General features: G+C 40.1%; 1 protein-coding gene across 1 annotated transcript in view; it reads right to left on the bottom strand.

Annotated features, from left to right (window-relative positions):
* Nucleotides 1-26,480, bottom strand: part of macf1a (microtubule actin crosslinking factor 1a) — a 313,188-nt gene that overhangs the window by 62,962 nt on the left and 223,746 nt on the right. Inside the window, exons 58-65 of the mRNA XM_074686117.1 lie at nt 23,378-23,577; nt 21,236-21,463; nt 20,881-21,157; nt 20,092-20,690; nt 19,778-19,966; nt 19,448-19,654; nt 17,135-17,452; nt 16,856-17,038 (exon numbers count right to left, since the gene is read on the bottom strand). Of these exons, the coding sequence (XP_074542218.1) occupies nt 16,856-17,038; nt 17,135-17,452; nt 19,448-19,654; nt 19,778-19,966; nt 20,092-20,690; nt 20,881-21,157; nt 21,236-21,463; nt 23,378-23,577 (2,201 nt within the window). The remainder of the gene's footprint in view (nt 1-16,855; nt 17,039-17,134; nt 17,453-19,447; nt 19,655-19,777; nt 19,967-20,091; nt 20,691-20,880; nt 21,158-21,235; nt 21,464-23,377; nt 23,578-26,480) is intronic.

A 26,480-nucleotide genomic window follows, 5' to 3' on the forward strand; every position in this document is an offset into this window, starting at 1 on the left:
TCTGCGCTCTGTCTTCCTCAACTGTTGCACCGAGCAGCTCGTGGCCTGCATGTCAAACATGCTAAATACTCCACTCTTTCTTTTTAACTCCCTGCCCCCCTCCTCTCTGTCAGTTGCGCTGCAGCTGTCAGTGCCGCGTCCAAGGCAAACGTCTTCATAGAAACAAAAGGGGTTTGTCGCCGGTTTTGCTGCACACACCCACACACATGCATGCAGGGCTCACAGCTAACCGACAATCCCCTCTGCAGAGAGCACAACAAAATCCAAAAGACTCCACAATAAAAAAAAAAATTGAGTGAAGTTAATTTAATTTGCTTATTCAAATGACCCCGTCTGTCTCCACCCATGACCCCCCATGATCTGTTTAGGATTTAACTTGATTAGCTTCGGCGGAGTTGCCCATTTTCCAACCTTGTCTGTAATTTTCATTCATTCCTGAGTCGTCACGGCTGGTTAAAGAGTCACAGAGGAGGAGGAGGAGGAGGAAGGCTGAGGATTAGGTGGTTTAGCGTCCCCTGAGGGGTCATTCTGCGGTAAAAAACTTTACCTCACTTCGCATCACAGCGTCCTCTAAATGGCCTGTTAGTAACATGTAATGGTGTTTTGGCAAAATCGGCAGGCTCACACTGCGGCTCTTTCTGCGTCTGGAGGTTTGAAAGCACTTAGTGCCGCTAAGTGACATAAACACAAACACAGGTGGAGGGCATGGAGTGTGTGTTATTGACTTTTCTGGGTCGTTTATTTGCTCGTGGGGAAACACCTGTCGACAGGAAGATATACTTCTCTCCATCCTGCCTCTTTTTTTATTTCTGCTTTTCTCCCCAGCTGAAGAGAATCTGTAATCTATATTAACAAAAATGTCGTTTTCGTCCTGTTTTTCGATCTTCATCGTTCCCTCTGTGGTAACCTGGCAGCAGGAAAAATGGAGCTGCCATTTCGCTCTCACTCTCCGTGCTTTTACTCTCCTCCTCCTCCTCTTCCTCCTCCTCCTCCTCCTCTCCAACTCTCTGGGGTAGTTTTATATTAACTAGCCGAACATTTCACCTGTGTGTGTGTCCGTGTGCGTGCATGTGTGTGTGTGGGTGAGTGGGTGAAAGCATTTATTGTTCTCCACCTTTCTAAAGCAGACAGACAGACACAAAGAGAGCTGGACACACACACATACACACACCCAAAGTCAGACAAAGACAATGCACAAACACACACACACACACACACACACATCTCTAAGCAAATAAGGCATGCACCTCTTCCAACGTGCTCGATAACTTCAATAAAAGCGCCCGTCAATCATCCACACACACACATCTGCTGGTCATAATGGTAGTGTCAGACTTTGCAGATTTTATGCCTGATTTGGCGAGTGTGTATGAGTGTGTATGAGTGTGTTTGAGTGTGTGTGCAATGAACTATGTGCTTTACAGTTGACACATATTCTTAAAAAACTTCCCCCAGCCTGGCTCTCACTGTGTGTTTTCATTCAGCTGGCAGACAGCTGTCTGCGTCACGCACACATTCAAACGTGCGCGTGTGGTTAATGCAGAAGGAACTTTTCACGTGATAAACACTTCACAGGACTTTTCTTGTGCTTCACACAATTTTGGGATTTTCAACGCAGCAGAAATAAACGTTCTCATCCTCTCCTCCTTTCTGTCGCTGACCTCTTCTTTCTTCTCCTCTCCCACACAAACAACACCTGTGAGGCTGCCCGCTGGGAGGTCACCTCTCTGTTTTTTTTCTCTCTCTCCAGCCTCCTCCGTCTCCCACACATCCAGACACCCACCTGGTTCTACTTCTCAGAGAGACCTTTCAACACATTTACAGGAGAAAGCAGCAGCAGAAGTTGATATTTCTGAACTCAGATGGAACAATTACTCCTTTTTGAAGCTTCTTAATGTGTTTCTGTAACATGTGCAGGTGGATCAACCACGGCATAAAAAGACAGAAATATAAAGAGACTCGCTTTGAGGTCAACAAAAATTAAAAAGGAAGAAAAACAAAAAGTAAAATAACTTTTTGTTTCATCCAACTTGGAGCGAAGTAAGATTCTTCGTTATTTTATTCTATTTTATTTTATTTTTTCTATGTTGAATAATGTGTCCAGAGGAAGCGACAACCTCCAGTCTATGAATATGAGACAATGCTGAAGTGCTAAAATCTGCTGTTTCTCAAGTGTCCACTTGAGGCTGGCTCCAGAAGTACAGGAAGTCACATACAAACCAAGCCAACAAAAGCTGTCTTCAAAGCAGAAATTAACCTATTTACAGCCTGCTTCAAAAAACGTCTCCTGTCTAAGTCGCTAATTTTACCATCAGCACACACTGTAAGGGGGGGGTTATCTTGGCGGTTTAGAGGATATTAAGATCCAGAGCTCGCCCAATCCAAGGCACAGCTCAGGTCACGTGACCAACAGGAGCCCTATAGCTGTATGCGAAGCCCCTACCACTACCAATATGGCCGCAATGGCCGATATGCTTCAAAAGTCTGTTTCAGACACAGATGGGTTACGTCAGGGAGACTACATCCATGTTTTATACAGTCTATGGTCCATAACTGATGTTCAGAGACTTGGTTTATAGACTGTGCGCTTGTGTATTTTTGACAAAACAGGCCGAAGTGAGACTGGCCTGTAATTTCAACCTGGGCTGGGTTGAGATTTGGTTTCTTAAGCAGTGGGGTGACCCGAGTTTGTTGAAAAGCTGTGGGGAAGACCCCAGATTCCAAGGAGGAACTGATGATGTGTGACTGCAGGTTTGATTATTGGTAAGATGGTCAGCAGGGTCCTGGTGGTTATAGGATCAAGAGGTCTGGTCAGGCTCAGAGAACCGGGTGCTAAAGTTTGCAACGTTCTCAGTGAAAAAGGAGGCAAACATGTCCAGAGTCAATGTAGTAAAGGGCTGAATGGTAGGAGGAAAGATTAAGGAGTTAAAGTATTCTTGTTCACTACTCGCTGAGAGGATGCACTGATCCAGCTTTTCTGGTTCAGATACTGATACCAATACCTGGGCTTTGGGTATCGACCGATACCAATCCAATAACAGTGTTAAATAATAACCAGCGTGCTCTACTGTGGGATAAGACTGGTAATGCCTTAAGTAAAAAGACAAAAAATGAGTATATTGAATTACTGAAGTGAATATTTACTGAAACTATAAAACATTTACATGTTTACTAGCAAAACAAAGCTTCATAGTGTGCAGAAATTATATTCAATTGTGAACTTTTACACCCTGTAGACTGGTAATGCAGCAAAAAAAAAGTGCATTAGAGGTAACATTTTAAATTAAGTAGCCAAGAGCGCTGGTAAAAAAATAAACAAACAAGCATGGAGCTGGTCGCTTGGATCGGCACCATGGATCGCCCCCTTTCCCACTGATACCCGATACCAGTACTGTATTGGTGCATTTCCTCTGGTGTTGACGAAACACAAGTGTTTGTTCAAATCAAAAAAATCTTGCACTTCTTAACAAAGTGAAATTATCTACTTGTGAAATTCATTATCTTGCCAAAAAACACAATCTCTCAGATTTTTCTTTCTTTAAAATCCTCGGGCAAAAAAAAAAAAAGTTTTTTTTTTCTTCAGTGAAACAAAACAAGCAGCAACAAGAGAAAGGATGAGGACTTCACTGAAGACAAAAAAAGAGACAAGAATGAGAACTAAGCAGTAATTTTAAGTCTAAGGAAACAAAAGAGTCAAAAATTCAAACTTTTACTAAAAACAAACTTTTAATTTAGCAACATCTAAGCAATGATCTTCTGAGAATATGTTCTCAGTTTCAGCTCTCTGCAGAGGTTTTTAGTCCCACTGTGAAGAACAAAGAGGAACAGAAATAGTGTTATTCATGCTGCTATTCCTGAGCTTTGCACATGCTGCAGAAACATGATTTATTAGTGCTCTTTATTTGGTTTAATGCTTACTTTTACTTTGGTTACTCCAGAGGTTATTCATTTATTCACAAGAGTATTGAAAAGTTTTTATTCTGGTGTTTTGTGCAGTTTTAAGTTTCGTTTCATTGTGTTTTTTGTTAATGAATGCCATCATCTTACAGCATGACATAACCGATTTAAAGGTATAAATAAAGCTGATGTCATGGGTATAAAATAACAATCTGGAGGATATCAGAGGAGCAGCTAGCAGATTCGGGCAGCTTGTTGGTTGTAGAAGTGTTTACAGGCTGTGTATTAACCTTTTTTTCTTTTTACAATAGACTCAGAATCCTCACACTCATATGGCACAAAAAATAGGCGACCTAAAAGACCAAGTGTTTTATTATTTAAGGAACCATTCCTTCAAAGATCCTAATTTTTGTTGTAAAATCACAAAATAGTTGAACAAAAAGATTTTCTATAGACATTCTAAAAATACTTATGGAAAGAAATTAAATTTGTGTTTTCATCACGCTCTTATGAATATTTGTCCAGCACCCGAGAGTAAACTGGATTTCGCTGACCTGAGAGAAGAAAAGAGGAAGGGAAGGGGAGTGAGAAGGCCTGGCCGAGTCATGACATGCCTTTCTAATTCACAACAGCTGAAACAATACAGGACCTGAGAGTGGAACGGCTAAGATGTGAAACACACACACACACACACACACACAATCCCAGACATGTTTAGATCATACAATCCCAAGTCAGAACAATGACTCACTTTCTCGACCACACGCTGAAGCGCGCGCGCACACTCACACTCGTTCACACACACACACACACAGGTGGTTGGAGATGTGTTTGTGTAAGCAGGCAGCTACAGGAAATTTCGGCCGGTGGAATCAGGTTATATGATTACAGAAATGATGTTAGCGTGATCCAATCGGCTCCTCAGAGAGCTCCTCAGACACGATAAGCCAGCTGAGGGAGAACAGGAAGACGAAATGTCCAGAGAAAATATGACTTGGATTAGCAGAGGAGTCATGAGAGGGTTAGTGGGCTCTGACACACTGAACTCTCCTGACTGCACGCCACCTTCGGTTTGAGTCAGACGAGCCAACGCGGCTGTGACGGCTAAAAACACTTTGTAGCTTTTCAAGTCCTACTGAAACTGGGGTACAGGGTAAAATCACTCACTATTTTAACCCTGTTTATCATTGACAGCTAATTTATTCATCTGAAAAATCACAAGAGCTGGTTACATAGAGAAATTTCTACAAAGAAATTGTGAAGAAATTATAGATTTTTAACATTAACAGGGTATCTGCAGGTTTCAGCAAGTCAAATTTAAGACTTTTTAAGACTTTTTAATGCCACCTTGAACAAAATTTAAGGCCAAAAAAAGCTGTAAATACACGCGTTGGTGGGGGGGATTCTGCTGTATTGCAATCCAAACAAACATGATCCAGCCAACCCTCGATAAATTTGTAATTACCCATAGTACCAGACTGGCTAGATAGCATGCAGACACCTAATATCACAGGGATAGGAGCAAAAAAAGACTGAAAATTTTAGTCCTAAAGAAAGAAAACAACAGAAGTTTTTTTTTTCCATTTTAGGAATAAAACTTTTTACTACTTTTTCTCCTGTGTTTATCTGGAGATCCTACATGTAACCATGGCTGTATTGTTTACATGTGAAATCAGCTGTTAGCAGCTTGTAGCATGTCAATGCTAACTGGTGCAAGGCCTGATGTTTTCCCACAAGGTGAGGAAAAGGAGGTGAGGACGACGTGCTAGTTCTCAGGTGTGAGCTAAGAAGTGACGGCATGGACCTGTCCTTCCATCCATCGTTATTGGGAATGTAAGATCTGTCTCCAATAAGATGGACGAGCTAGCTGTGCTAACCCAGCAACAGAGGGAATACCAGAAGGCAGAGTAGCATCATGCTATTCACAGACATGGCTAACGGAGCTAACATCAGACACCAACACCACATTGGAAGAGTTTCACCTGCTGTGAGCAGACAGGATCCAGGAGACAGAGACTGAACAGACTGCTGAAAAAGCTCAGTCCTGGACCCTGTGGAGGTGGAGGCTGGCTGACTGGACAATGATGGACAAACTGTCAGCATCTATTTTCTTATGGACCTTTTTGCACTTCTATACACTTTCTTACTTTTGTTTTCTTGATTTTTGCTGTGACTTCAATTTTGTTGTACTTGTAACAATGACAATAAAGTTCTATTCTATTCTATTCTTCTATTCTATTTTATTGTGATTGCTACAGTTGAAGCTAATCCTTTTACTGAGCTGTAGATGGGTACCTTGTGAATACCCAGGGAATATAAAAAAGATATTTTGAAAAATACTGAATTCATATTATTTGACATTACAAATCTGAATCTAAGAAATAAACCATCTAACAAAATGAAAGTTTTCTATAAATTCAATGGACGAAAAGTTTTTTTTATTAAGTACAAGAAAGTTTTTTTCTGGAAATAACTTATGCAGTACTGTGCTATATAACACTCACTTAGTCGTTAACAGTAAAAAAGTAAACTAGCGCTAGCTTGTTAAGCTAATATGCCACATAAGAGTTATGTTGTCAAAGCTGTTTCATGTCTCACGCTGCTCTGTGTGGATAATGTGTTGTATCACCTGTTGTCTGAACGTGTATTCCTAACGCAGTGTGTCTGCTCGACGACTGTCCCCTCTGCCTGAACGTGGTAAAACTGAAATGCTCCAAAGTCATCTTACGGATTGTTATTCCCTGGTACTTCTTTTGCACACCAGAGCCCAAAGTAAAAGTCTGGATAGTATTTTATCCAGTTATCAAACGGGCTGAATTTTGTATCAATGCCTTGGTATAATCTTAAGAGAAACATTTCCACTCTTTTTTTTATTTGTAATCATATAGTCTGGCTTTTTATGCCTTTATTCAGAGAGGATGCTCGCTTTTAGAATAAAAGCTCTGAACACAGAGTGGACTTCACGTAGCAGATAAAAGCTCCAACTGCAGCTTACATAGAAATAACTAGGTAGGTGTATCGGATGCCTTTGTTTCAGATACATGAATTTAAGGCTTTTTAAGACTTTTCAAGGATGCATGGAGACCCTGATTAAGAAGTTGCTTTCAGAGGTTATTAGTCTGTCTCTCACCTCCAAAAAGCTGTTCCTGCAGGTTTTTCATGTCACTTATGATTTATGCTTTCAGGTCCAGATTTTGCTGAGGACCTCTTGCTCAGCCATATTTAATATGTTCTATCACACACACACATCGTATGTTACGCCGCATGGGGCTGCAGTAACACATGCTATCTTTTAATCAGGTCACTTATGGGGTATAATGTATGTAGTGGAAACATATTGGACCAGCTCTCGAGTGTTCAAAACGCCTATTTTTGACTAAAAGGCTCAGATTTAAATGCGTTAGCAGCTTTCTAGGTGAAAATTGGGACACGTTCCAGCTTCACAGCTTGAGTCCAAAGTCGACCAGTGAGCTGCTGGCCCAGTTTGGCTCCACTTCTACTCCCGTCATTAAATAGTTGCTGACACAGTGGGTGCGGGAAGGACAGTGAGTCACTGCTGTAAAGATCCTCCGAGGATGGAGGAGGCACTATAGGAGGAGAGGTGTGAGGAGGGGAGAAGGAGATGGAGGGGTGAGGACAGGGAGGCGTGCAGCCATGATTTAGGACACACACTTCTACAAACACGTCTGCACAAAGACACACACATGCCTGCAGTTCTGCTGTCACCCAGACTAACCAGCCCATCACAGGAATGTCCATCTGCAGCTACGAGTTTAGAGCCTCATAACGCCCCTCTGCTCAGACTGCAGAGTGTGTGTGTGTGTGTGTGTGTGTGTGTGTGTGTGTGTGTGTGTGTGTGTGTGTGTGTGTGTGTGTGTGTGTGTGTGTGTGTGTGCATGCTGTCATCCCACCCAGAGACTGTGTCAGCTGCTTAGGACCGGAGCGAGCCAGGGGCATGCAGTGCAGTGGGATGTTGATGCCACACCCTAATGTGTGTCTGTGTGTATTTGTGTATTTGTGTGGGAGGGTGGGGTGAGGAGACAGCTGAGATTCCAGGTTGCACCCTGAAAAAGACTGGAATTAGAAGCATCCTCTGTCTAAGAGTGTATGCACCCACACACACACACACACACACACACACATCTCATCGGCCCTCTAAATACAAACACGGATTCCACAGTAGCACATATGTGCAGACTGGAGGGCCATGAATAAACATGAACAGGATAAAAAGCAAGACTCTGACAGGGAAACAGGAACTTTATGATCTTGTTTCTCCTGTTTCAATGAACTCACTGCTTTCTGTGACACACAACGTCAACATTTTCCTCCAAATGTCTTGATCTCAAACTTGTATTTTGTGTCGCAGGACTCAATTTGTCTCAAATCACAACCTGAGTTGACCACCAACAGAAAGTAAGGATCATACAACTATAGGATACTACTTCATTTGTTCCTTTGAGGAGGTTTTATGGGGTTGTATACGAGGAGTTTCCACCTTGACTCAGACACAAACAATGAATGACGACAGAGCCACAAAATCTACTTTACTTCTCTTACGTCTCCTCTCTTAATGTCTATTTTCTTCCAGATTTGTCTGTTTGTTAATTTAGTCATCTTACCAGGTGTGTGAAAATTGAGGTCAGCTATTAGTGCATGGAAAGTTGGTGGGTTGTTGATGTTGTAGGTGGCAGGCTTACTGCACGATGTGACGCATATTTAGTTCATCAAGATGATAAATCATGATTTTATTTAGTGTCAGTGTCAAATAAAAAAAAAAGATATTTTAATAAAAAAAATGTAACTGCAATTAATAATACTGCAAAGGAGTCAGAGCCACATGAGACTCCAGAGCCGGTCTGATGTAGGTTGCAGACCCCAACCTCAGACACACGCTTTCTTAACATACATTAACTAACTATACATTATCTTTTAAAGGAGCAGTGACAACCATCCAGAATAAGAAGTGATTTTCTGGGATAATGACTCCATTTCCCATGAGCATGTTGTGACATAACTTGCTAAGACGTGCATTTGTTTGTTTGGTGTGTAGTTTAGTGTCCAGAAGGTGAGCAGAGTTTAGTGCTGCTGACAGCCCAGTGCTCTCAGAAGTGTCTGTAAGTAAGACCAATTCATGATCCCTTATAAAATCCTAACAGGGTCATAAAACCCTAAAACCTGGTGAGCTCTTCTGAAGCTGTGGTATGCCTACATGCTGATTTCACAATGTTTTTAACCCTCTGGCCCTAACCTGGCATTTTGTGCTCACTTCACTTTCTTTTCTGTGACCTTTTTAACTGTGTTAAATTTTACAAGAATCTGTGTTATCCTTCCAATTTTCATTTTTCAACTTCAGCACCTAAAATAAATCAAAAATATACTCTTAATTTCAAATACTACCTCTCTTCATGAAAGTGACCCATTGTACCCCATCTACGCCCATTCAAACCACATGTTTTCATTCCTTGTTATTTGAAAATTTAGATGACTTTGTTTTGATTATAAACAATACATAAAATGATAGTTTCTGATGTATTTTCGACCAGTTTTGATGTTTTTCCATCATTGCACAAAATATAAATATTGCAAAAAAAATAAATACATAAATAAAATACTGCTAATTTCCCCACAGTTAGATAAATAAAACCTTATTCAGATTGCATTTTTTATTAGTTAAAAAAATGACTTCATGCTTTTCTACTTTTATATACCAACAGCTTTGTGTGATCTAACAGGAATTTAAAGGGTTAAAATTCTGAATTTGAATGAAATTTTGATTTCATCATGGCAAAAACTGGAGTTAAAAAAAAAAGTACCGTAAGTTAAAAAAATCAAGTCTTGAAAGTAAATAAATATTTTAAAATGTATGACTTTTAAAGCATTTTCAGAATGTTAACAAGAGGTTTTTGGTCATTTTCATGAAGAAAAATAGTTTTGAAGTTTCTCCATCACTGCACAAAAAATAAAAATGAATTTTAATCACTACTGCTGTAAATCAATTACATATTTCAGACTGTATTATTATTTATACTAGACTTATTGGTGACACGCATAATATCTGAAAATGTAAACTATGAGGGTTGTTTTTCCATCAGGTGCATTGTGCAAACTAACTGGCATTTGAAGGGTTAAAAAATACATGACAAGCACAAATGTTGGTTAAATATATTACGCAGTAAAAGCAGCAAAAAAAACATCTGGGTCTGTAGAAAGGGTAAGAAGAAAGGGGTAGTGATATTATACAGGGCGAGAGGTTTAAATGTTGATTTTTTAAAAATACAGTTAAACATTTTAAATGAAAACACCTACTTCAGATATTTAATTGTGAATTTTATGATGATGTTTTTGTGCTCTTTGGTTAAAAACAGACAAATTTCTCAAGTGAAAGTCGTTAGGTAAAGAAGTCGAGGAGCCTGACCACATTTTTAGAAAGCAGTTTAGGGGTTTAGAGGTTTGTTATTGAAAATATTAGTTTCTTATTTACATTTTGCACAATATTTATGAGTCTGTTTGTAATAAAGATAGGACAGACTGAGGGGAAAATGCTCCTCGTCTTTCTGTCTCTCTCATTGACCCAGTAATTATCTGTGAGATCACCGCGAGGAAGTTTAAAAAATAATCTGACAACAACACCTCCTACTCCCATGACCCCGTCTTCCATGGCTGCCCTCCAACCACACACACACTTTTATACACACGCACACACACACACAAGGTCCCGACTGAGCCCCTCGTCTTTCTAAGCATCGGCATGACATCATCCCTCTGGATTGGAAATGGGGTCTGGTGGGGGAGGGGAAGGAGGAGAATGAGCAGCGGGGGAGAAGAGGGGTGGCCCGGTCTGTTTTGGAGCCAGACAGACATGTTTAGGTTTGAAATGAGCCGGGCTGGATCGGTTACAGAGGAGGGAGAGACGAGAGAGGAGGTAGAAACAAAGCAGAGCAGGGGGGGACTTCAAAGATCCTTTTTGAGACTATTTCAGCAGGCGAGAGGGAAATATACCGCGGCTACGTTAAAGAAAGGGAACGAAACAAAGGGTCAAAGAGGTCAGAGAGACATTTCTCAGAGTTTCCTCCTCATCTGCCTCTGACTCTCATTTCTGTGCAGTAAATACCTCCAGATAACACACACTGTTTCTCCTCGCTCCACACACCCTGCAGACAGCAGCTATGATACACTCTGCTGCTGGGAGGTGTTTTTGAACTCGGTGTGTCTGCACCGAGGCTCACAGCTTTAATCTTCATCAGAATAACACGATCAGACAAAAGTTCACATTTATTTTTGTCTTCTTGAATTCTTTTTACTGCTTTTTGAAGTTGAGTTTTAAAGGATGTATGAATAATTTAACATAACAGGCAAAATGAACCCAAACAGAGCAGACTTTGAATGGAAGATAAATGTTATAAATAAAATAACACCTGTAGAAAGAAAGGTTGGAATAGACAAAAACTGGTGTCAAAGTTAAAGCTCCCATTAGGAGTTTTCATCCAGTTATCAATCGGGCTGATTTTTGTATCAGTGCCTCCCAGTGATCTACAAAAGGAAACATTTTCACTCTATTTTATTTGGAATGATTTTGTCTGACTTTTATGCCTCTAGAGCTCCAGAGCTAGCCTCATGGGGTATTTGTCCCGGACCACTAGGATCTACTACGCCCCTGGATTTTGGGGCCATTTACACAACAGCGATTTTAGGATGAAATGCAAAAGTATTGTTGCGTTTTGTCCTCTTGTTTAGCAATCACGCCGAATGACTACTTCAATTCTACTTCACTTAAGATCTCCCAGAAGTAGGGATGGGTACCTTTCACATTTGAAATGATACGGTACCGACGCCCGGTACCCAGCAATCGATACCGGTACTGAACGGTACCAATTTTCGGTACTTTTTTGTGTTTATGTGGGAAAAAATATAAATTTGTTCAATAATAAAATATATATGTTTTACAATTTAACAAATTTATTCTTCAATATATAACCTTGAAATGCTGTGTTCATGTCCAGCATGGAAAATCACCTACTCTTCCAGTCCCTCACAGTCACAAGGATGCGTTCAGGTACCCAAACATGGTACCTTTGGATTTTACATGAATCGATACCTGGTACTTTTGACAGATTTCGGTCGGTACCTAAAAAAGTACCTAATTCGGTACCCATCCCTACCCAAAAGTCAGTTTTAGCGCCATTGACAGGCCTGGCTTGTCAAATACAGCGTTTTCAGTCCCTGCAGAACACTGATTTTTTTTTTCCACCGCGTTTTAGTGTTTTTGAGTGAATCATGTTGTGTAAATTGGGCCTTTCTCTTTTTAAAACCTGTAGCTGTACAGTAGGATAAAATCAAAATGAGGCTTTTGCTCTTGACAGCCTAAACACACACCGAGCAGGATCAGCATGTATGCAGTCACATTTTGTCCACAGGGGGGCACCAAAGCTGACACAATTAGAAAGTTTGTCACAGAGGCTTTTATACCACGCAGAAACCCCAGGACTAAAAATATGAGAAAATGTGGAAGTGCTAAAATCTGCTGTTTCTCAAGTGTCCACTTGAGGCTGGCTCCAGAAGTACAAGAACTCACATACACACCAAGCCAAAAAAAGCTGTTTTTAAAGCAGAAATTAACCTATTTATAGCCTGGTTCAAAAACATCTCCCTTCTGAGTTGCTAATTTTACTATCAGCACACACTATACAGAGGGTGAATTTTTTTCTAACTTAGCAGTTTATAGGATATTAAGATCGCAAGCTCGCCCAATTAGAGGCACAGCTCGGGTCACGTGACTGAAGGGTGACCTATAGCTGTACTCAAAGCCCCTGCTACTTCCAGTATGGCTGTGATTTGCTTCAAAAGTCCATTTAAGAAACAGACGGGTCATAGACGTGATGTCGGAGAGACTACGTCCATTAATTATCCAGTCTCTGGTTTTTACAAACGGCATTACTACACCATGAAGTGTAAAAATCTATTAATCAATTGACCATTTCTGCAAAAATTTCAGCAACTCCAGTAAAGTTTAATACCTAATTATTGACTGATTGATTTATATTTAAGCTTCAGGTAAAAAAATAAAATAATTAATGCTCTTGTGTCCACCTCTTGCTTTGGGTAAACCTGCCTGTTCAGTAATTTTATGAATATTATTTTCATTTTGATCCTTACCCTTGGTAGATAACCTGACTTCCAGAACTTCATTGTGGTTTTGTCTCTTATTCAACCAACACAGACTGAGAATTTATAATTATAAAAACTAATATTTTGGCTAAAAACAACATTTTTCTTTCGTATAGACATACATATAGACCATGATATTAATAAGTACACAAACTGACTATAGATAAATGCACTTTGTTGACATACATTAACAGAAAATCAAAATCTACAATCAAACTTCTTCATTCTTTGAGCCTTTGAGTCTGTTTCTTCAGGCTGGCAGCAGCTCTCAGAGGAGAAGTGGAGAGAACGGTGACTCACACACACTTTACTGTGTGTGTGCTGCAGGTGTAGACAATAAAGTAAACACTTGACTGGACACCTGTCCTGTTAACGGCCTGGTTGTGCGGCAGCAGCAATATGAAAGGACTGGGACGAGATGCTGCTGATGGCGGGGATACGTTGTTTACATTTTACTGACATGTTTGCTGCACAAAGTCGCTGGGAAGACTTAAGTCAAAGTACATTTTTTTTGAGGGGTGTTCCAACATGAAGATGCTTCTTAAATTAAAGGATATTAAAGCCAAGAAAGCATGCTGGGAATTGGAGTTCTTATTTAGCTCCTTTGGTTTGAAGTCAGATTTCTCATATGACGTTAGATATAGAAGGAAAAAACATTTATTTCAGTTTTAATCCTGAAAGTATCTACTGAAATGTTTCTTTAGATGGTAGATTCATTCTCAGTCATTTGCAGTGACTGTACACAAGCCAGAATCCAGCTCCAGGATCCAGCTCCACAGTGTTTGAATCTCTATGAATCTCTCTTTCTGTTCCTCATCCTTCCCTCAACACCTCTTTATCTCCTCTGTCTGTTTGCTCTATGCAAAACATTCACTCAGCTCGCTCTCATTAGGACACAGGGGAGGGAAAGAGCGACTGAAAAAACAAAAACAGGTGAGAAGAAAGAGGACGGAAAGCACAGAGAGGTTAGTGGGTCAAGGGTGAGATGTGGAGGAATGAAACAAAGAGGTTTAAGCAAATATTCAAATAATTAAATTAAAGAAAAGCAAAAAAAAAACAGGAGGATGAAGGAAGAAACAGAAGATAAATGTTCTGTGATCCACCCACACGTCTTCACAACACAGAACTCACCAGGGAGCGTGAATCACACTAAACCCTTCAAAATGATGAAGCACTAATATCACATGAATCATCAATCACTTTCAGAAACACTTAACCTCCGAAGCAGCTTCACGTCAAAAAGCAGGTGGCAGAAATGTGCTCAGCTCTCATAAGCTTTCACAGTCCTCTGCAGTGGACAGGATGTTACATCATGGTCAGAAAATGTGCTTTTAAATGATAATAGTGAAACACAGAGAGAGCAGTCTGTACCCATGAAACGAGCATGAAACGGAGGAAAGCAGTAAAAGACAGTGGAGGAGCCAGCAGAGCACATTCCTGAGGTCGGCTCCAGGCGGTGCTCAAAGAGTGAAGGAGGATTAGTCTGTGTGCAGAAACAAGACGTAATGCTTGATGAATAAAAAAAACTGCATGTGTCGAGTGTCTTCACTTTCAAGAAGCAGGTTGAACAAATTCATAAACAGACCAAATAAGTCAGAAAACTATTGCACTGCAGCCAATTACAAGATGACACGAATGCAACACAAATACATTTTGAGACATTTGGACTTAAATAACTTAAAGATGGTGAAGATTTTCTCGTTAATTTGTACTAAAACACTCAATAACACTGAGTTAGAAGCATTTAAGTTTTAGATAGGGTATCTCTGTGTTACTTTTCCTTAGAGTAGATGTTAACACTAAGCAAAAGGTTTTAGTACTTGTAATTGTAGAAGAGGAGCAATGAAATAATCAAGGCTGAACACGTTTCTTTAAAGTGTCAGTTAATTGTGTTGTTTGAATTTATATTTGTTTAACTATTTATCAAATATTTGTTTTAGCTTTTGTTCTAATTATTGGTCTTGTGTTTATTTCTTGTATCAATTGGTTAAGTAAACATGCGTAGATTGTGAAATGAAAATGAAACTTAAGTACATGAAAAGAAAATGAGAGAAGACTGCCTTACTTTGAGTATTCATTAATTGTTACTTTATATTGATGCAATAAACAACTTCATTACAGAAGGGTGGGAGAAAAAAATCGATATATGATATATCAGGATTTTTTCGTTTGACAATATCAAAATTGGATTCTTTGGCAAAAAAATAGCATTTTTTTCAAAGTCAAATTCTTTATTTCAGTCTTTGTTTATAAACTGAAATGAAAAAAAGTCACCAGACATTAACATCATCATTTAACTTTTTCACATGGTCTGGTGATATAAAAAAGGAAACTGAAATTCGTAAATATTTAAGATCCGCAATTTAAATCAAATCTGCACCCTAAAAATTGTAATAGAACCGAATCGCCGGAATAGCATATCATCCCAGCCCTACTAAATTTTAACAACTGAATAAGTTGTCCACTGAGAGAAAACGTAAGTTTCTGAATCCAGCCTCGAAAAGCTAAATGTTGATTTATTATCAAAGTAACTTTACAAAATGCGACCTTCGTAAACTTTTTAAACTGCAACATCTGGCTCTGAGAAAAAAAAAATGATGCAGAAATTCTAAAAACTGCAGTTCACCAAGTGTCCACTTGAGGCTGATCCCAAAAGTGCCAGAAACCACATACACATCAAGCCAAAAAGAGCAAAATAAACACTTTTACACACCGGTACAAGGGGTGATTTTTTTTTAATAATCCAGCACTTTTAATGATACTAAGATGATAAGTTTACCCAATCAGAGGCACAGCTCAGCTGACTGAGGAGGCTCAAAGCCCCATTTCCAATATGGCTCCTTATAGGCTTTGTTTTCTTCCTGACATGTCTGTGTCAAATAATACAAATTTTCCTTTCTCCTTTTCCTCATTCATAATCTTTTCTCTGTATTCTCATGCTTAATGTGAACTGTGTCATTAACAAACAGCTGGGGCTGGAGGGGAATTCAACATCAACAACAACAACAAACGAAGAGGAAACAGTCACTTTCCATAAGAGCCTATAACTCAGTATTCTGGGCCATGATGTGAAGCAAAAAGCAAATTTCAGACCAGCAACCATTACCACGGTGACGAGTGGTACCTGAACACCATCGAGTGGGAGGAATGTGTGAGTGTGTGTCTGTGTGAGAGAGAGGAGGAGAGGAAAGTGTGTGTTCTCGGTCAACGTTCAGAGAAACACTGGAAAAGCAGAAAAACTGTCCTTTAAGAGAGCCGCATGATTCAGCAGTGTGTCAGGCATTTCAAGCAGATGTGTGACTCAACTAATCGCTGCGACACACACACACACACACACACACGCTGCACGCACACAGAAACACACACTCCTACCTCATGGCCTCTAGAGGTATGAGCAAGAGGACAGGATGGATACAGACCTCCACTGATGCTCCACAGATACTGAATGATACCATTCATTACATCCACACACACACACTCACACACACACAAAGACAGACCCACACGAGGCCAGGCTCGGAGCCTAAGCTAATGTTACGCTGAAGATTTTCAGTTTATCTCTGCTGATTAGTTTCAGGGGCATAATGGGAAAGGAGGGCACGTACATCCAACTCAGATACAGAGTTCATTTTCTCATGTGTTCATAATCAAACAGACAGTTCAACTGGTTCATAGTAACTTCAAAAGTGCAGCTCCAGCAGAACATGCCAAAGAAGATCAGGTAGCCGTTCATACTCACAAACACACACACACACCATGATCAGCTGTCCAACCAGAAGTTTCTTCCTACCTTGAACTCCTGCAGCTGCTGTTTGATCATCTCCACCTCTGTTCCCACAATGCCCTGTGCGTTCAGCCCCTCTTCAGCTCTTCCCAGCAGGCCTTGCAGCTCGGCCACCAGCCGGTAGAACTCCCGAACTTTCCCAGCAGCGTCCTCGATTTGGTCCAACCGGGCTTGTCCACGCTCACTCAGCTTCAGGAAGGACAGAAAGGTTAGGTGTCACATTTTTAAATCTAACAACTGGAATGTCACCATCATCATCATCATCATCTTTCTTCATCATCTTACCTTCCCAGCCTGGCGACTCAAAGCCTCCGTTTCCCTCCTGAGAGCCAGGAGGTCAGGGGATGAACCCTCTCGCCGCAGCATGCTGGTGCACTCTGTCCCGTGACCCTCCAGCTCCGTCCTCAGGTTGGCGAGACGGGTCAGGAAACCTTTGAGGGCGTCGGTCTGAGACGCCAGGGAGTCCGCATCCCGTCCGACAGGGCTGAGGGAGTCCAGCTCATCGTCGAGGTCGGCGAGGCGGGAGAAGACATCGCGCACGTGAGACTGGACTTCACCGACTCCTTGAAGCCGGGTTTCGAGTGAGGAGCAGCACTGCTCGATCTGAGGAAAACATGACAAGAGAAGCGCTGTTAGCATTTTTTTAGTCATAATTAGACACAAATTTAGCAAAAACAAATCTGATTTTCCCCAGAGTTAAAGGACAGTTGATAAAACGAGCTGGCAAACCACTTCAACAGATCAAAGTGTTACCGAAACCAGAAAATGGTGCAACACAACCACCAGTAAAAATAGAAAGAGACAGCAGCAGCAGCAGCAGCAGCGTTATCTAAGAGCATCATCTCTGACAGGACAGCTGCTCTTTACTCAGCAACATTAAATCAATAATTTAAGAAGAAAATAAAGCCGTTTAGTTACGATTTGAGTTCCTGTGGCCTTAAATGGAATAATTGCAGAATTAGACGCAATTCAGTGAGCGCTGGATTCTCTGTGCCCTGGTTTACATTTCAAACTCTGATCGAGTGTTGAATGTCCACAATGACCATATAAGACTTCAGTGACTCTCCTGACAGCTAGAGCTGCTCTGCTCTCCCTCAGCTCCTACACACACTCACGCTTCACACAGAGAAACACACACACACACACCTAACGCCCTCTTACACACTAATCCTTGTTTTTGTTCGCCTGGTTGTACAACTTCTTCCACTTCAGACAGCATTAGTTTTTGAGGTTAAAAGAACTCGTAACCTCGGGGACTCCTTTCAACACTCTTCCCTTTTTGTGTTAGGAAATGTTTTCACAACACATTCTGCGACGATAAGTCTGCCCTTTTTAAAAATGCATGACCTTAAAATGTGGGTCAAGCATGTTTTGACATTTTTAAAGCTTCTGTTTGTAATTTATGATCAGGTTTAGGAGCAGAAAGTCTGCAAAAAATCAAGAGGGGAAGAAATGTCGAGCGCTGATAACCTAAAAAAAAAACAGCATCAGAAATCAAAGAAAGACCGAAACTATGGTCAAAAACAGAAAATGTCACAAACACAAACACACAAATTCCCTTCCCTGACTCTTACCTCCTTTTGTCATTACTTACTTTGATTTTTATGTATATACATATTAGTGCTGTCAGGCGATTATAAATATAAACTAATTAATTGCATGATTTGTAATTAATTAATCTAACTAATCACATTTTAATCTCATATCAGCTTAAGGTCACCAAATAAAGAATTTGAATTTTAGGACATAACAAAATTGTAGTGCATGACTAATCAAATGAACACACGAAGAAGAGAAGATTTTATAAATCCACATTTTTTTTTCAACTGGCTAATATTAAAATGTCCATGTTCACTGCCAATGACATTATGCAACCGTTTACTGCATCTAAAGAAGTAAATTTTGTTTTTCTAAGCGGGGTGAGGTGGGGTCTGACGGAGCTTGTCAATCAAAATCATGCTCGTTAACTACTGTGGGTGAGAGCGGTGTGCTCTTTGGACGAGACCTCAGCATGGATATGAGGAGACGATGTGAGATGACAGATCAAAGGATGGAGCGCCCGGCACATATGCGATCCCAAAAAAAATGTGTTTGTCTGTTATTTGGATCAAAAACAGGAAGAGGTAGGTAGTTTTGGTGTTTATATAGTCATAGAAAACAAAATTATTTGAGTCTTGAAAGATCGATCAACATGCGCTGAAAACAGCTGGCAGCTAATGAGTTAATCAGGTTAAATCTTATAACGCCTCAATTTGCACTGTAATTAATTTATCTAATTAATGGGTCAAAGGGACAGCCCTGATATATACATATTCTTTCTCTTCTTTTACACCCAAGGACAGAGTTAAGTTATATTTGCCTTGCTGGGTTTCTTTTTCTGAATTATTATTTTTTGTTTTATTTATTTTTTACTGGGCTTATAAAAATTGTAAATATATAGTTACAGCTGTAAACATAAAAAATTGAAGGACTGTAAATATTGCATAAATGGTTCAATTGTAAATAAAAGAAAAAATAAAAATGAAAAAGAAAATCTAAATCCTGTTGATTTATTTTTCTGGAATAAAAAACAACCTTTCTGCTCCTTTCTCCCCTCACCTTGTCGGTAACATCATCATACTCCTTCTCCGTCTCTTTGGCCTGCTCCTGCAGCCTCTGTGCCCCCTCAGTGCTGCCTCCCGGTGTCTGAGGTGAGTCCTGTACCAGCCCCTGGGCAAGATCTCTGAGATACACCACCTGAGGCTTCAAGGACCCCAGACTCTCCTGCTGACTCCTCAGACGCTCCAGGCTCTTCGCACTGCAGGCCTGAGTCAGAGAGAAGCAAACACAAATGTTTTATTCCTGTTTTTATTCAGATCCCGTCATTTCAACGTCACTAATGCTGGTTTCACTCGACTTTGTAGCTTTATAAATGGTGGTGTTCAGCACCTGTGGTCCCAAAGCCTCCTGGACTTCAATCTGGTGCTTGGCTGCCTCCAGCCTCCTCTCCACAGCCTGTCTGCCTTCTTCAAACTCCTTCAGGCGGCTGGCCAGCTCCTCCAGCTGGGAGGTGCGATTATTGAGCCTCTCACCCAGTCTGTCCACTCGTCGGTTCAGCTGGGCCTTCTCATCTCGAACCTGGAGGAAACAAGTTTACATTACAATCAGCAGGTTTTCGTTATCATGTTTGGAGCTCAGGAACAAATAACCAAATTAACGACCAAAGAAAATAACTGAGCCACAAACTTAAGGCAGGGCACTACCTCGTCCTCCCCGATGCAGCACTGCTCCAGCAGCTGATCTGCTGCAGTATTGAAGGCCTCCAGAAGAGGTTGTCGTCTCTCCAGGTCCAGATTCAGACCTCGAGCCTTCTGCAAAGCTTCATCCAGCGCTGATGCCTCCAGCGACGGCTGAATCTCCTCATCTTTCCGCTCACACTCTGCTAACCACGGAGTCAGCTCAGCCTTGTGCTGCTGGTAAGTTTCTGCTTTGTTTAAAGTGCTCTTCAGTCTCCCCTCTCGGTCTGAGATCCTGTGGTTTAGGCTCTCCCAGTCCTGCCTCAAAGAAGCCAGGCGAGACTGCAGGACGGAGCGCTCCTCTCCACCGGCAGGTAGGGTGGCGAGCAGGGACGCGCCCTCGGCTTGGATCAGCTCGTAGGAGCCGCGCTGACTGGCGATTCCTCGCTGGAGCTCGTCGGTCTGTGCCAGCAGGGAGCGGATGGCTGCAGGCTGACAGGGCAGAGAGTCGCTGGATGATTCTTTGGGATCAGTTTGCTTATCGAGCCAAGAGCGCAGCTCCTCAAACATCTGCTGGAACTGCTGAGTGGATGACAGAGCGGTTTGGAGCTGGGAAAGACCGTCAGCTGGAGGAGAGAAGAGCAGGACATGAAAACAAATTATTCCAACTCGTTCAAACCAGACATGAATAGTTGTCATAACTATTTCATGATATTTATCAGTGTTTAAGCAAAGAATTGTGTGTAAAACAAACCAGAGCATGAAAAGATCTGGCTTATTAGAATCCTCTACTGCAGACACATGAAGTCCACAAACCTGCTCGCTCCTCTAAACTCTTCAGCGGCCCGCTGACACTCTCCAGCCGTTTACTCAGCTCCTCCTTCAGGTACGGTTCAGCCACGATGGCGCTCAGCTCCTGACAGAGCCTCTCGGCCTCACCGAGCTCAGTCCTCCGCCTCTCCAGCTCTGAGCGGATCTCTCCTGTCTCCTGAAGGCGACGTTTCAGCGCCTCGGGCTGCGCGCTCAGCGAGGCCTGAGCATCCAACCTCTCACTCAGGGAAGAAATGCTGGAGGAGAGTTCTCTGAGCAGCGTCTGGGCAGGAGAGGAGGGCGGTTAGGAAACCTCCACGATGACAACACGAACAACATAAACAACAACAACATGAGTTACTTGGTATCGCTCGCTGGTTCCTTGGGCTTGGTCGATGTGGTTTGATCTCTGGTTCAGTCGGTTTGTGAGGTCCTCCCACTGCTGGGTCACAGAGCCCAGCTCAGTGCGGACCTCTGCCAGGTCTTTGGGGTCTTGAGCGGACTCTCCAGTCTGGGAGAGGATTCCCTCAGCAGACTGGGTCAGCTGGTCAAACTGTGGGCGCCTCGTCTCAAACTCACGCAGCATGAACTGGAAAAACAGACGTCACATAAACCAATCAATCATGCGTTAAGGATACAAAATACCAAAGACGATGAGTGTCTAAAGAAAAAAACAGACTTTCAAAATTTCTGAATTGATTAATAATCTAATTAATATTTAGTCTACATCCCTCCATCCACTACCTGAGTGATTCTATAATCAGGGTTACATTTCAGGTAGGGATGGGTACCTTTCACATTCTAAACCATACGGTACTGATGGTCGGTACCTGGCAATCGCTACCGGTACTCAACGGTACCAATTTTCGGTACTTTTTTGTGTTTAAGTGGTAAAAAATATCAAATTGTTCAATAAAAAAATCTCAAAATGTTTTAATATAATACATTTAGGCTTCAATGTGTAACCTTGCAATCCTGTGTTCATATCCAGCATGGAAAATTGTCTACTCTTCCTTACCCTCACAATCACAAGGATGCATTTAGGTACCTAAACATGGTACCTTTGGATTTTGCGTGAAGTGAAGTACCTGGTACTTTTGACAGAATTTGGTCGGTACCTACAAAAGTACACTGCAAAAAACTGAAATCTTATCAAGTGTTTTTGTTTTATTTTAAGTAAAAATTATCTTATTTTACTCAATATGAGCCACATTCAACTTATCAGTCCAGAAAAATGTCTTGTTTCATGTAATTTAAAGACAAAAATGAGGTCTGAATTGCTTGTAACAGGTAAAAAAAATCTGCCAATGGAACAAGAAAAAGATCCTCAAAATAGTGTTTAAAACTAGAATAATGTTTTAATAAAAATAACTTTTTTCTTGTTCCATTGGCAGATTTTTTTTACTTGTTCCAAGCTACCTCGACTTCATTTTAGTATTTAAATAACTTAGACAGGTGAATGCGACTCTAATTAAGTCTTAAAAGACATTTTGTATTAAAAATAAAACAAAAACACTTTCAGTTTTTTTGCAGTGTAGCTAATTCGGTAACCGTCCCTAATTTCAGGTACACAAAAAAGTGAAAAAATATGTGTCTTTACCATTTCATATTCTATTTGATTGCAAATTATACACCTGGAATGTGCTTAATTTTTAATTGTCAAGATTAAGCTCTAATGAACTCTTAAATATCTAAATAACAAAAAAAAATTGGAGCATAATTTTGTCAACCGTGTTATGGACAAAGTGTGTGCCTATTTTTTCAACACAAATTCATATCATACTGAATTTAGAGTTATTCAACATTTCTTTGTCAGACTACGCTCCCTAGAAATGTCCCTCATCATTTATATCACAGTTTAGACAAGATTTAAAATAATCGTGGCACAAAAATCACATCTAACACGGTTGACATTTCCTCCACTTTTTGGCTCTTGTGCTAATTGCAGACCTCGAACATGGCACCACCTGACCTCCATCACCTCATATTTTTGTGCATTTTCTTCACAGCTTGTTTTTTTTAACATTTTTAGTGAGAACACAAGAAAATGCTGAAAACACAGTTGATGGACAATTAATGCGCCCCATGTACAGTCAATCTTTCTGATGAAATATTGATGAGGAGGAGTTAAAATATGCAACACTTTTTTCATGGTTCCCACCAAAAAGGATGTGACTTTATCTGATCTGGGTCATGTGACTTTGGAGCAAACCATTGCTGATTTATCAGGGTTTTTTTTCAATGGGTATCGCAGTTGATGCTAATTTCTCGGACACACAAAATGAATGATTTTATCCACATAAATTATTAAAATAGTTTTTTAAACACCTTCGTCATTTTTTAATTATCATTCTAAAAAAATAATACTGAATATAATATTCACACATGTATTTTAGTGCTGCGTTTGAAGAGCAAAATTGACATTTGAGAAATCGGACAGAACAAAAACTACAAATTCCAAAACAAGATTTGCATTTTTATCCCATGGACATGAACCACTCACCTGCACTTGTTGTTTCTGAGTGTTGAGCATGTTGGGGTCGATGCTCAGCGGTCCCAGGACGCTCATCATCAGCTCTTTCTCCCTCAGCCACGGGCCTAGCTGATTGGCTGCTGAAGCGAAACTGCCCAGCCTATCGGCACACGTCTCCAGCTCAGTCTGCCTCTGGGCTGCCGTCTGATTGGCCGTCTGCCAGCGGGAGTCTGGTGGGGAAGACAAATTGAGGCAGAGGATGAAGTACTTGATGAATTCCCACGTGGATTTAGCAGAAGGAGCAGAAATCCATGTGCTCTGTTAAAGTAACATCTTTAAAATGAGTTTTTTCTGATTTAAAAAGCATCAGACATGACAGAGGTGACAGATGTTGATGAATCCAGTCTACATGATCTAATTCTGACTCAACCTTAAAAATCGAGAACATTTTTCAGTCTCTCCTCCTACGTTCTCTGTCTCTTTGTCTCCGACACAGAGCATCCAGGAGTGTCTGTGTTTGTGTGTGTCTCTGTGTAGATTTAGACCATTTGGCCTTGAAAAGTATTATGAAACATGAAATATGAAGGCCACCACGTCGGGTTTCACCTTAAATATTTCTGTCTCGGTTACCTCACAGGGGGCCGGGATAAAAATACCAACTTTGTGAGTGAACAAATAGCTCCAACAGAACACTTCCCACTCTCCCCCTGGATAATATTGATCTCACAGCTTTGCTATCTCTTAGAAATAACAAAAAAGAACAAACTCTCAGGCACAGTGCCAGTTTCTTTTGGACTATTTTCAAAAAAAAAAAAAACACACCACAGTGGATAAATGCTTTGAACAGTTTCTCTATTCAGTGTATTTTTTAGTGTCTCATCTTTCATCTCTTCACATTGTTTCAGAGTGTGATCACATTGCTAAGGTACAAACACATTCTTCAGTGAAATTAATCTTCATTAGTCATCTTTTTTTTATTCCTGATGTTATTGATGCTAAACACAAACAGTGATCTGAAAGGAATTCATTTTTTGACTTCAGCCCAGTCGTAACATAAAAAAAAAGGAACAATCACCAAACACTCCAAATATTTTCATTAGCTCCTCACTGAGCTCCTGCCAATATCAAAGCACTAAAAGACAAGTCTTTTAATTTATGAATCTGCCTTCCAGGGTCTTGGTTTAGTTTTCTGAACAAGGTTTTTCCATTCATCAATCTCTGATAACTTCTTCTCTCAGTGATGGCCAGTTTCACGTCAGCTGAAAAATATGTTTCTCCTTTCCATTCCTACCTTTCCTCGACCTCTTTCTCCATCAAAACTTTTTCTGTTTCACTTTTCTCTTAATGTCATACCTCCTAATATTCTCTCCCTCTCTCAATAATTATGCCAGAAGCCTTTGCATGTAGCCAACGTGCATCTCCTCACAAATGTGACCACGTCATGAAACCACGTAGACCACAAGCTCTGTGATTGGTCGGCTGCAGCAGGGTTGTGTTTCCCATAGTTACGACATTTCCAGAATCACTGTACAAACATCTCAACTCCTCTGTTCTCTCCTTTTTATTCCTCCATTTAATAGTTGCTGTGAGATAATCAGGAAACAATGTAACTCAACACCTCAAATATATCAGAATCATTGACACAGAAGTGTTCGGTGACCCCAATGGAAACAGCTCCCACCATGTTGATCTGATACAGAAGTATAAACCAGGCTTTGGTCTTAAAAACAAAAACATAGAGCAGGCAAAGGTCTTTGCTTCAGACCCTCATCAGACTCAAAACGAGGAGTTTCAGATTCTGCCATAATGTCTTTTATCCATCAGCTTTTCGCAATTTGGACAATTTATATTAGTATATTTCACCATAACACTGCATCAGTCAACAGTGTACACATACTGCAACTTCTCACACTCTACCACATCTTATACACCGTTTTTTTTATGCTGTACTCCACTCGTCACTTCAAATAGCACATTAAACTTATCACTGTTCCTACTATTTATTACATAACTTTTTCTCACTGCCCAACATAAATTTTTAATCATTTATATTAAGGTAAAACTACAGAAAAGGATGAGAGCCACTTGGAAAAATAAGGTCCATATTTTGGTAGTATTGTTTCTGAGAAAGAAAGACAAAAATATGACTTTTATCTCAGGATTCTGAAATTAAAGTCAGAATTTTTAATTTTTTCCCAAATTTTGAGATTGAAGTCAAAATTTTGACTTATTTCCTTATAATCCTGACTTTTTCTCGGAGTTCTGAGATTAAAGTCTGAATTTTGACATTATTTAAAAAAAATTTTAAATAAATTTTTTTTTTCAAAACTTTGAGCTTAAAGTCAGAATTTTGACTTTTTTCTCAGAATTTTAATTATCATAAAAAATGTTTAAAGTCAGAGTTTTGACTATTTTCCTTAGAGATCTGAGATTAAAGTCAGAATGTTTTTTAATGTTTAGAATTTTGAGAAAAAGGTCAGAATTCTGCCTTTTGTTTGATTAAAGCCAGAATTTTTACTCTTTTCTCAGAATTCTGACTCTTTCTTAGGGTCCTGCACTCAAAGTCACAATTTTGTCTCTTTTTTTTTTCTTTCAAAATTCTGAGATTAAAGTCAGAATTTTGATTTTATATGAAAATGTTTAAAGTTGGATTTTGACAATTTTTTTCTTGGAATTCTGACCTTTTCTTAGAATTGTGAGTAAAAAAAAGTAAGAATTGTGACTATTTTTTCAGAATTCAAAAAAAAAAAGGAAAAGAATTTTTGACTATTTTTCAGAGTGATGGGAAAAAAGTCAAAATTATGATTTTTTTCACTAGGAGTTCTGAGATTAATGTCAGAATTTTGACTTTATCTTAATTTTTAAAATTTAAGTCAAAAGTTTCACTTTTTTCCCAAATTTTGAGATTTAAGTCAGATTTTTGACTTCATTTTTCCGAATACTGACTTTTTTCTCAGAATTTTGATATTGATAAAAAATATTTAAAGTCAGAGTTTTGACTATTTTTCTTAGAATTCTGAGATTAAAGTCAGATTTTTTTTGTGTTTAGAATTTTGAGAAAAAGGTCAGAATTAGTACTTTTTTCCCAAGAAATCTGTGATAAAAGTAAGGATTTGGACTATTTTTTAGAATT

The sequence above is a fragment of the Halichoeres trimaculatus genome, unplaced genomic scaffold (assembly GCF_033239565.1).
Source record: "Halichoeres trimaculatus isolate MK-OKI-2021-1 unplaced genomic scaffold, fHalTri1.1 fHalTri1_scaffold_14, whole genome shotgun sequence".
NCBI classification, from domain to species: Eukaryota; Metazoa; Chordata; class Actinopteri; order Labriformes; family Labridae; genus Halichoeres; species Halichoeres trimaculatus.